At 60.4% G+C, this 11580-nt stretch overlaps 1 protein-coding gene across 3 annotated transcripts; it reads left to right on the forward strand.

Moving 5' to 3' along the window:
* The first annotated feature begins 358 nt into the window (after window positions 1-358).
* Window positions 359-11158, forward strand: VPS45 (vacuolar protein sorting 45 homolog). 3 transcript variants are annotated; one of them, XM_082073334.1, is made up of 15 exons: window positions 359-497; window positions 563-697; window positions 1285-1345; window positions 2043-2122; window positions 2492-2560; window positions 2747-2884; window positions 3348-3458; window positions 3632-3766; window positions 3891-4004; window positions 4541-4708; window positions 6424-6582; window positions 6913-7020; window positions 7291-7412; window positions 8499-8630; window positions 10762-11158. In XM_082073334.1, the coding sequence occupies exons 1-15, from the start codon at window positions 405-407 to the stop codon at window positions 10841-10843; spliced, it is 1707 nt and encodes a 568-aa protein (XP_081929460.1). In that variant the 5' UTR covers window positions 359-404; the 3' UTR covers window positions 10844-11158. The 3 variants fall into 3 exon arrangements, with proteins under 3 accessions (XP_081929460.1, XP_081929461.1, XP_081929462.1); XM_082073335.1 differs by having other exon boundaries at window positions 593-697; XM_082073336.1 differs by lacking the exon at window positions 6424-6582.
* Window positions 11159-11580: the final 422 nt, after the last annotated feature.

Below are 11580 nucleotides of genomic sequence, written 5' to 3' on the forward strand. Positions count from 1 at the left end.
CATTAGTTATTTCATCTGAGCTGCCAGGGGCTTTGGGGGCTTTTGGGGGGCAGAAAAGGGAGCTTGGGGCCTTTTGGAGGCAGAGAAAGGGGTTTGGAGTCTTTTGCGGGTAGAAAAGGGGCTTTGGGGTCTTTTGGGGTGAGAAAAGGCGGTTTCAGTAGCTGGGGGCGGGGCCAACCCCTGGGCGGTTCCGGAAGGGGCGGGGCCGAGCCACGGGGGTGCGGTCGCGCCGCCGGGCGGGTGTTGCCGCGGGGCACGCCGGGGGCTGTAGTCCCGCGCTGAGCCCCGCCCCGGCCGCGCTGCCGCTGCGGACTGCAGCTCCCGGCGTGCCCCGCGGCCGCTGCGGACTGCAGCTCCCGGCGTGCCCCGCGGCGGGCGGGGCCGGGCCGCGCCGAGCCGCCGCGATGAACGCCGTGCTGGCCGTCCGGCAGTACGTGTCCAGGATGATCGAGGACAGCGGGCCCGGCATGAAGGTTCTGCTGATGGACCGGGAGACGGTGAGCGGCGGGCGGCGGGCGGCGGGCGGGCCCGCTGACGCCCCCGCTGACGCGCCTCCCCGCAGACCGGCGCGGTGAGCGTGGTGTACACGCAGTCCGAGATCCTGCAGCGGGAGGTCTACCTGTTCGAGCGCCTGGACGCGCCGCACCGGGAGCCCATGAAGCACCTCAAGGCCATTTGCTTCCTGCGGCCCACCAAGGTACGGGGCGCGGGAGGGGACGCGCTGCCGGGGAGTTCGTGGGCAGGGCCACCGGCGCCCCGGTTGAACCGGCCCCGTGCGCCCAGGGCCGCCGGCGCTGGCTGTACCGGCTCCGCGCGGCCGGGGCCACCGGCGCTGGCTGTACCGGCTCCGCGCGGCCGGCGGGACCGGGACAGGACCGGCCCTGCGCGGGGCTCTGGGAGAACAAACCGTCCTGGGGCGGGTTTGGGACCCTCCGGACAAGGAGGAGCTGGAGGAGCTGCAGCGGGTTGGGAGGAGGGAACGGGGCTGGGGAGGGGCTGAGGGGGGAAATTTGGGGTGATTTCTCCCCAAAGGGCTGTGGGTGTTGGAACAGGCTGCCCAGGGCAGCGCTGGAGTCGCCATCCCGGGGGGTTGGATACACACAGATGAGGTTCCCAGGGACAGGGTCAGTGCCGGCATTGGGCCGTTAGACTCAATCCTAAAGCTCTTTTCCAACCAGAACAATTCTATGGATCTATAATTCCATGTCAAGGGGGTGCAGGTCACTCCAAACCTTTCTTATTCCACATTTTTAAAACTGCTCCCCCCGCGCTGTTTCTGCGCAGGAGAACGTGGAGCTCCTCATCCAGGAGCTGCGGAGGCCGAAGTACAGCACCTACTTTATCTGTGAGTACGTCCTGCTCTGTCCGTAAGTCCAGCTTGCCAGAGACCGGCCTGGCGCTGAGCAGAAGGCGCAGACGTGGGCGCTGGGAGCTGCCGCAGCCGCGCGAGCCCCTGGCAACGGGGGCTTCCAGTCCCTGCGTCACCAAACTCCTTCAACAGAGGGTCGATACCTGTAAGATAATCAAACCAAAGCAGGTCGTAAGAGATCTTTACACAGCAACACGGTAAATCTGCGTTGCTCGGATGTGGCTCAGCCCTGAACATCCCTGGGGTTTTAGGGCTCCAAGAAGGTGAGCGCTGGGGGAGGAAACTGGGGCGCTCAGGGTGAGCAGCTGGCGCAGGTTTGGAAGGTGGACGGTTCAGAGATGGGGTTTGGGAGCTTCCCACGGCAGGGTCGACGGGACCCTGCGCGGCGGCTGGCGCATCCGGCGGCTGCTTCTCGTGCCACAGAACGCTCTGTGGTTTGGGAAATGAAGCAGAACGACCAAATCTCGTGCTCGGGCGCCGCGTGGGGAGGTCGTGGGAATGAGCGAAGCGGCCTCTAGATGTCATTGCCGCTCTGCCGGAGCAGCGGCGCTCTGGCGGTGCTCAGCTCCTCAGCGCCTCGGTTCTAGCGCATTAACACCCCGGAGTGCGCCCGGGCTGGTGCTTTGTGGCGCTCTCAGAGCGCGACTTTGCTTCGCCTGGTATTTTCTCTCAGATTTCAGCAACGTGATCAGCAAGAGCGACGTGAAGGCGCTGGCCGAGGCCGACGAGCAGGAAGTCGTGGCTGAAGTTCAGGTGAATTCTCAATATTTTCAGTAGGTCTAACCCCAAAACACCAGCAAAGCCAACGTACAAGCCATTAAACTTGGTAGGGGGAGGACTCTGGTTCTGGGAGAAGAAGAGATGATTAAAAAGTAAAAGAAAGGAAATCTCCTGTGTTTTGGTGCCCTCTGGTTGTCAGAGCCGCTGCCGGCTCTGCCCTTTTCTTCATTTGTGGTGTTGATGGAGCTTTGTGCTGGAAAAACACACCTGGTAGAGTTGTGAGCGCAAGTGTGGGGATTCGAGAGGGTCAGGGGGAGGCAGGAGAAGCAGTCGGGTGTGATTTGGGTGTAAATGCGGCTGCCGCGGGGCCACACGTCACCGTCGGCTGTCGCTTCTTGGCAGGAGTTCTACGGCGATTACATCGCGGTGAATCCACACGTGTTCTCTCTCAACCTCTTGGGCTGCTGCCAGGTATGAAAAAAGGTGCAAAAAGCGCCTTGTTTTGGGGTGACCGGAGCAGCAGGCGCAGCAAAGCGGGTGCGGCGGGGAGCTGCTCCTTCCGCGGAGCGCAGCGCGGGGTCCTTCCGCCGCCGCGTTGCTCTGGGGCTGCAGGACTCGCAGCGGTGGGAGCGGAGGTGACGGGCGGTTTGTGCGCAGGGCCGGCTCTGGGACCCGGCGCAGCTGGCCAGGAGCACGCAGGGGCTGACCGCGCTGCTCCTGTCCCTCAAGAAGTGCCCCATGATCCGCTACCAGCTCTCGTCCGAGCCCGCCAGGCGCCTGGCCGAGTGCGTCAAGGTACGGCCGGACCCGCGCTCCGCTCCGCAGCCTGCGTCGAGCCGCTTTAGCGTGTTACGTGTTGATCCGCAGCCTGCGTCGAGCCGCTTTAGCGTGTTACGTGTTGATCCGTCAGAGGGAAATACCCTTTGCCAGGCGATTCGTGCAATCCTGCCCTTTAGTTCTGGGTGAGCCCCATCCCTCCTCTCCGCTCCCAACCAAAGAGCGGGTGAGAAACCCTATTTCCCATGAGCGTCATAAATTGCAGTAGGTTACCGGTGCCTTTGGAGAGCAGATTATTATTTCTTCATTAGCAGCATCAATTAATACAGCAGCGCAACTTATTTCCACCAGCTCTTCACTTTTTGTTCACTTGTATCCATACTAAGAGGAAACATTTCCCAGGTCTATCTCTGTCTCTGTCTCTATCTCTCTCTATCGCTGTCTCTGTGTCTCTGTCTCTAACGTTTCCTTTTCTCGGCAGCAAGTGATCACTAAGGAGTACGAGCTGTTCGACTTCCGGCGCACGGAGGTTCCCCCGTTGCTGCTCATCCTGGATCGCTCTGACGACGCCATCACCCCCCTGCTGAACCAGGTGAATAATCTGGACAAGACCTTTAGGACCATCGAGTCCAACCGTTCACGCTGGCACTGAACCGCGGCCCTGAGAACCTCCCCTGACCTGCCCTCTGCTTGAGTCACAGCCTGAAATCTGGTGATTTCTCACTGAGGTGACGATTTTCTCTCCTCTTTCGCCACGCTCGTTAGTGGACGTACCAGGCGATGGTCCACGAGCTGCTGGGGATCAACAACAACCGCATTGACCTGTCGCGGGTGCCGGGGATCAGCAAGGACCTGCGCGAGGTGGTTCTGTCGGCCGAGAACGACGAGTTCTACGCCAACGTACGTGTCTGGGCGGGACCGAGCTCGCTGGGCTTTGCCACCTCAGAACTTCGCGGTGAGCATCGCGGTGGCGGCGTGAACAGTCGCCGTGGAACGGACGCGCTTGCTCTCTCGCTCCCCGCAGAACATGTACCTGAACTTCGCGGAGATCGGCAGCAACATCAAGAACCTGATGGAGGATTTCCAGAGGAGGAAGCCCAAGGAGCAGCAGAAGCTGGAGTCCATCGCGGATATGAAGGTGCGCACGGTGCAGGGGTGACCGGGGCGTTTGCAGCCCGTGCGCCGCGGGCAGCGCAGAGCACACTCGTGTCCCACCGCCGGTACCAGCCGGTCACGGCTCGGTGCCGCGCTGGTTCTGCGGAGCAGGAGCCTCTGTTCGTCAGGGTGGTTCCGTAACGAGCGCCTGGGTTGGGCAGCGCTGCAGCACACTCTGAAACCTGCTCGCTCCGTAACCACCGCGCGGAGCCGGCAGCAATCCCAGAGCCCAGGAGCTGAGCTGTTAAGCTCTGGTTTAAGTGCAGAGCTCAGTCCAATATGGACTCTAGATCTGAGCTGGGGCACTTGGCAGCAGCGCAGAACAGGCTGTTGGTTTGGATTTAAAGAATCCTGGTGATGTCTTTGGAGATTTGGATTTATTCTTTAAGAATCAATCAAAAGCTCCTCCAGAAATAGCAGTAACTGAGGAGTCCTCCGGGCTCCCGGGGCCGCGGTGCCGCTGTCCGTGCTCCCGCTTGCGCGGCTGCGCGTGGATTGATGTGTTCTCGGTGTCCGCAGGCGTTCGTGGAGAACTACCCGCAGTTCCGGAAGATGTCGGGCACGGTGTCCAAGCACGTGACGGTGGTGGGCGAGCTGTCGCGCCTGGTCGCCGAGCGCAACCTGCTGGAGGTGTCGGAGGTGGAGCAGGAGCTGGCCTGTCAGAACGACCATTCCAGCGCCCTCCAGGTACCTCGCGCTTGATCTGGCCCTGGGTTTTGTGTAAACGCGGCTGGTTTGGCCCCGGGCGCCCCCGGCGGTGCTGGAGCCCGTGGGAGTTGCGCACACGTCCCACGGGGCTGCGACGGGACGTGGTGGATGATTCTCCTCCCCGTTTGGTTCAGATGGGGATGAATCATCGTTAATAACGGGCTTGAGAAGCGTCTCTGTGAGTTGTCTTTGCGTTTCCCGAGGCAGCGTTCTGCGTCCTGCGCGCTCCGTGGGCTCCTGCGACAGCAGAAAGAACCGGGAGCCCTGTGCGGGGTCTCGTGTTTGCTGGGGGGAGGAAATGGAATCCATTAGATTTTTGAAATTCATTGAGCTGACTTTCACCTTTTTTTACATTTTTTTTAAATAAAAAACAATGGAAGGCCTCAGAAAGCCAAGATTTCTGTGGCAAGAGGGCTGGGAAAGCCCGACAGAGGCTTGTGTTGGGCTGCGGGGTGTCCGTAGGATGGACCGCAGCTGAGCACCCCTGGCAAAACCCTGAAACTGGCGCCTTTTGAGGCGAGAGATCAGTGTCCGTGAGCCGCGCTGCCCCGGGCTGCTCCCCGATGGCACAGAGACAGTAAAGAATGAGGCAGAGCACCAGATAAAGGCGGAATTGTCCTCCGGCTGATGTCACCCGAGCGGTTGTTGGTCTCGGGTACGGGCCATTTCGGCCGCTCGGAATCCTGACGCAGTCCCGGAGCCCCGGGAGGTGAAGGGCTTGGAATCCCGGCCCTCTTGCAGACAATGGTTTTGCTGTTTGCCGCGTTCCCGCAGCGCGGGAGCAGAACTGCCGGCAAACGTCTCCTCGCCGGTCCGGCCGCGCGGGTGCGTTCCCGCTCACAACGGGAACCCCGCTGCTCCTCCTCAAACCAGGGGCTGATCCTGTGTCATGTGTAAACAGATGGCGGCAGGTGGAGCTGGATGGGTGTGAATAACCCCGGCGCCGTCGCAGCGCGGTCTCGCAGCTGGATGGTGGTGCCCGCCCGTGCTGGGAGGTCGGGCAGCGTTTGCTCTCCCAGCTCCATCATCTCTGCTCTGACTCGGCGCAGCGGCCGGGAGGCTGCAGAGGAAACGGGGGGTTTTGTTGTCCCGAGGAGCTCTGACACGGCTCGTTTTCAGTTTGCACAAGCAGTTCCATCGTGCTGTGGCGTGTGCCGCGGATCAGACCTCTCGGGAAAGGGGCTGCACTTCAACAGGCGGCTTCTTGGGGACTTACAACGATGGGATCATTTTCTCTTCAGCAGCAAAAGTAACAATCTCCACATTAGAAGTGATAACTGCACATTTCTGTATTTACCTCCAGTAATCTTTCTTTTCAGACTTTAATTCCTTTCTTCCTTCGCTTCCAAGCGGTTGACACTCGCTCCTCCCCTTCTCACATCCAAAGGTTCCCGAGGCTTCGATGGAATTTGTGTCGTTGTCCTCGCTGTTTGTTTCTGACAGTCAGTCTGAGGATGGACCCTGCGGGCAGGCTGGGCCCGGCTTGGGAAGGAAGGGCAGGGTTTAGAGTTGGTGTTTGCTCCAGGAGCCCAAGCTTAAAAACAGCCAGCGGAATTGGGTCGGGAACTCCCAAAAGCAGCTCGCGCTCCATCGCGCTCCGGTTTCTTGCGCCACAGTCTCGTTCTCTCGCGGTGCTGTCGCGGGGTCGGTGTTCCTCTGCTCCGCGGTGTTTAGAGGGGTGTGTGTGTCCGCAGAACGTGCGGCGGCTGCTGCAGAACCCGCGGGTGACGGAGCTGGACGCGGCGCGGCTGGTGATGCTCTACGCGCTGCACTACGAGCGGCACAGCAGCAACAGCCTCCCCGGGCTGCTCAGCGAGCTCCGCAACCGCGGCGTGGCCGACAGATACCGAAAGGTACCCGGGCGGGCGGTCTGGGAGCCGGCGGGTTTGTGTGGGACTCACCTGGTGCGCAGCGCCCTGAGCTCGGCTGGTGCCTGCAGGTCTTATTGTAAGAAGCGTAATTAATTTCCATTTCCAAAATCGGTGATGTTGGAAGGGCTGAGTGCAGCAGAGCTGCAGCTGCACCAGGGGGTACAACCAGGGCGCTGGTGGCCCCTTGGCCACAGTATCTGCGTTGGGCCGGTGTTCCCGGCTCCTCGGTGGTCTCTGCCGCGCCGGGCTGAGCCGCAGCAGCTGCTGTCCGGGTTAAGGACGCTCTCGGTCTGTTCTCCTCTGTCCGTCCAGCTCGTGTCCGCCGTTGTGGAATATGGAGGGAAACGGGTCCGGGGCAGCGAGCTGTTCAGTCCCAAGGACGCCGTAGCCATCACCAAACAGTTCCTCAAAGGACTGAAGGTACGCACCTGCCACGGCTGAGGTAACCATGGTTCTGGTCAGAATCACTTGTGTCACGGCTGTCAGCAGTTTAATAATCCATACACTGGGTTTTTAGGCCATAATTCTTACTGAAAACAAAGGGGTTAGCTGCTGAAAAGCCCCTCTAAATCTGGACTTTAGTGCGTCATGGATCCATCAGACGCTGCCGCTTTCTGATGTGTCTTTGCCGATTCTCTGTCCGGCCGCTGTGCTGGATTAACCCGTAACCGGAGCCGCTCTGGCCCACAGGGCGTTGAGAACGTGTACACGCAGCACCAGCCGCTGCTGCACGAGACGCTGGACCAGCTCATCAAGGGGAAGCTCCGGGACAGCCAGTTCCCCTACCTGGGGCCCAGCACGCTCCGCGACAGGTACGGGGGGGTCGGGGCGGTGTGTGGAGCCGCCGCTCCCACCGCGCTGGGGCTTCTGCTTCGGAAATGACTCGTTCTGCTCCAAGTGCTGATCCCTGGGCGCTCGCTGAGAACAGCCAGGTCTCCGTGTCCTCTCCATGTCCTCCCCGTGTCCTCCCCGTGTCCTCCCCGGTGTCCTTTCTCCTCTGCGTGCTTTTGCTTTCTGCTCTGGTTGAACTCCGCAGGGTAAACGCCGGAGGCTTTGGGAGAGGCTGCAGTTCTGCCCTCGCTCCCCTAAGCCAGGCTTAAATCCTGCAAGAAAGGCAGGAGTAATATCAAAGCGAAAAGAAGTATATTCTGTGCCATATTGCTGGTACCCAGCGATCCCCACTGTGCGATATTCACTATAATGTCCGCGCAGGAAGTTTTCTCACCTCGGAGGCGTTTCCAGTTCATTCTGCAGCCCAGCGCAGGCCTGAGCTCCCCGTTCCACGCGTTGTCCTTCCTCCTGGGTTCCTCTATCCCATGTCCCATCTTTGTGCTGGGTATCGCAGGCGGGTGAATTCCAGCTCTGCAGCAAGTCTCTGGTTTGAGACGGCAACGGGAAATGAATTGTGTGGAGACACGGCCCCTCAGGCGCGACGCGATCCGCACCTTTCAGCTCAAGTTCTGCACAACTCTCCTTTTCCCCTCTTTTTCCCCCCTCTCCCCCACTCCCCATCCTGTACTGTCCTGTGTCCCTGGGCGGGCGAGGGAGCGGAGCCGCCGGGGTTTAACTGGAGGCGCAGACCCCCGTGACTGTGAGCAGCGACGCCTGCGCGGCGCCGCGCGCGTCCTCGTTTGACTCCGGCACCCTGGGAGTTTCCCAGCGCGGCAGCGGCTCCGTCATGCATTAAACATCAGTGCTGCGGCGCGGGGGTGTCGCTGAGGCGGCTCTCACGGCCCGTTAGCACTTGTGGCAACGTTCAGGGAGACAAAAAGCCATTTACCGTTAGTGTTGAGCCGAGAACGTCACAAAAATGAGGTGGTTTGGGAGAGGAGCTGTAGCGGTGCGGGATGGTCCTTGCGGGTGTCGTCTGATCCCGTCTCACCGTTGTGTTGTTTTAGGCCCCAGGACATCATTGTTTTCATCATCGGAGGAGCCACGTACGAGGAGGCGCTGACTGTGTACAACCTGAACCGCAGCACCGCGGGCGTGCGCATCGTGCTGGGCGGCACCACCATCCACAACACGCGGAGGTGAGGGCGCGGGGCTCCGCGGGCTGCCCAGGCTCCCGCTGGGGTCCGACGCGCGTCTCACTGGGCGCAGGGGCAGGGTTTATAAATCCCTGCGCTTCTGCCCTTCCTTCCCGCACCCTGAAGGACCTTCAGGCTCCACAAGCGCAGGAGTTGTCCCAAAATTCAGCAGCTCCTCGTTGCTCAGAAAAATGCCCCATTTCCTTGAAATTTGGCTGCTGCTTTAGTTTAATATCAGATTATTGGAAAAGTGCTGTGAGCACAAATTGCGCCGGCGAACTGGGTTACAAAGGCAAGTCTGGATTAGCCCACATATCGAGCGATTCCGGCCCAAATTACCCAGCTTGTCGAGCTCCTGCTCCCCAAGTGGCCTCTGAGCTGAATCCTGTTCAGCCAAGCCCAGAAACAGGAAGACAAGAGATCGCTGGCCATGCAGCCGCTTTCGGACGGAGAAGACGAGGGAAGCACAATAAACCGTCACCTTGCAAGGACCCCAGAACCAAACCAGGCTCGCAGGCCACCGGAACCTCACGTTTTGAGGCGGGTTTTGACATTTCCCGACATTCCTGTTCCACCTTTTGGCAGCATCCAGCCCCGCACGTCGCTGCAGCGATTCGGCAAAACCCGGCACTGTTTGGGGACAGAACAGGGACACTCGGCGGCAGCTCCAGGGCTGCGCCGTAACGAGTCAGGTCAGCTCGTTGGGGCTCCAGCGTTTTGGTGCAGCCTTTGAACTATTTAGGGAGAAATGAGGATGCCGCCTCAAAATCTGCATTTCAGTGAAGTGGGGGAAAAGGAATGAGAGAGCTTCCCAATTTTTGAGTGGGGGATCTCGAGGCCTTTCCACGGGACAGTGGAGGAATGGAGAGTGAAATCAGAGCAGTTTCAGCCCAGAGCCCCAGACCTGCCCGTGTCCCGACTCCCCGCTAATCCCCGGCCTCCCTTTAATGAACCGCTGCTGATTTTTGCCGGATTAGGGTCGATATGTCACAATAAACAAGGCGATTTGGCTGGTAATGCCCCAGTAAGCGCATTAATCCCTGGTTTTCATTGTTCTTCCCGCTCCCGCTCCAGTTGGGCTCAGCAGCCGTGCTTAGGCCGGGCTTAAGGGACAGCCAGAGCGAGTTAGTTTTATTTTTCACAAAGAGGCAAACAAGCCTCTGGAGCTGGTGGAGCTGTAGATTTAACCCGTGTCTGCGAAGGAGAAGTCGGCGTTTCCGGTGAATACGCTGTAAGCCGATGCTGTAAAGCGTTGGTGGTGAAGAACACGCGCGGTCGGGGTAGAAGCCACCAGGTTGGTGTGTGCACAGAGCGGAACCGCAGGACCGGCCGGAATCGGCTTTTGGAGGCTGCGCCGTCCCGTGCAGGAGGATCGGCCGCTTCCCGGGCTCGAGCCGCCACAATCCTGCAGCGTCCTTGGGGAATCACGCAGAGGGGCTGCGGTGCAGCTCGAGCGCGGCTTTGAGTGTTTTACTGGCTTAAACTTCTTGAGATCTGACCGGGTGGCTCCCAGAAGTTTCTGTGCGCTCGGGATTGCTTTAAGCCGGGTTTAGGGAGGCTGGGCACGGAGGGCGATGCCGAGGGGCCGTGTCCAGCGCTGGCAGAGGCGCGGACGCCCCGCAGGAGTTTCCAGCAGCCCCTTCCTGCCCTCGTCGCTCAGGAAGCTGAGGGGGGAGCACAAACCAAACTGGGCCGCTGGAGGCTTCCGGGCTTTGTTAGCGGGGCCACGGAGCTGCCGGCGCCGGCAGCTGCTGAGCTGAGCCCGCGGGAGCCGCGCTCAGTCGGGCTGGAGTTCAGCGATGATCGGTCACGAGGAGTGAGGATGTGAAGGGGCTGGAGCACAAGTGTGATGTGGAGCGGCCTCGAGTTGCACAGGGGAGGCTGAGGGTGGAAATTTGGGTGATTTCTCCCCAAAGGGCTGTGGGCGTTGGAACAGGCTGCCCAGGGCAGTGCTGGAGTCACCATCCTGCAGGGGTTAAAACACACAGATATGGTTCTCAGGGCCACGTTTAGTGCCAGGGGTGGGTTAATGATTGGACTTGATCTCGAGGGGTTTTTCCAACCCAAACCATTCAGTCTGTGGTTATTTTGTGTGTGGATGAGTGAAAATTGTCCCTGTGTCCTTGCTCGGCAGCTTCCTGGAGGAGGTGACGGCCGCTGGGTTCCGCGGCCCCGAGGGCGCCCCGGCGCCGCCGCGCTCCAGCAGCCGGCGGTGAATCCCGGAGGAGCCCCGGCTGCCCCAGAGCTCCCGAGCGCCGGATCCTCAGCGGGCACAGGAGCGCTGCCCGGCGGCCCAGGACGGGCCCGAACCGCAGAACCCTGCTCGTCTTCTCGCAGACGCGGCTCAGAACGCGCGGAACTGGAACCGGAGCCTGTGGGGAAGCGGCACCAACCCCGTCCCACCGCGCGGGTTTGGTCCCGTGAACAATCCTGGCCCGGGCGCCGTGTGCGGCGGAGCTGATGCGCACGAGACGCTCTTTGCTTGTTGTCTGTATATCTTGAGTCCCATTAAATAACCCGTTTTGACTGAATCTCTGTTAAATGATTCCTCGCATCCCTTTTGGTGCAGCACTGGGATAGAAGTTGGGGCAGGAAGGGAAAACATCGCAGGTGAAACACAGAACGTCATTTAGGGCCAAAATAAACCAATGTGCCGGTGCTTGAAGGCGGCAGCGCGGGGGAGCGGCCGCGGGCAGGAGTTCTCGTTAGACCCACGCGGGACACATGTGAAGTTGGGCTGGGATTAAGGTGGGTTCACCCTCCTGCAGAAAATGCACCAGGAGCAGAGCTGGAGGTCTTGAGGAGTCTCTGGAGAGGTTTTGGCTGCTCTGGCCTTTCCACTGACTGCAACCGGTGTCTCAGCACAATGTTGCATCGGTTTGCTTGAACCCTGCTCACACCTGCCTTAAACCAGCGTGATGAGCTCGAGCTTGGCTCAGACTCGGAGGTGCGC

This window comes from Streptopelia decaocto, assembly GCF_964273445.1.
Source record: "Streptopelia decaocto genome assembly, chromosome: 26".
Classification (NCBI taxonomy): Eukaryota; Metazoa; Chordata; class Aves; order Columbiformes; family Columbidae; genus Streptopelia; species Streptopelia decaocto.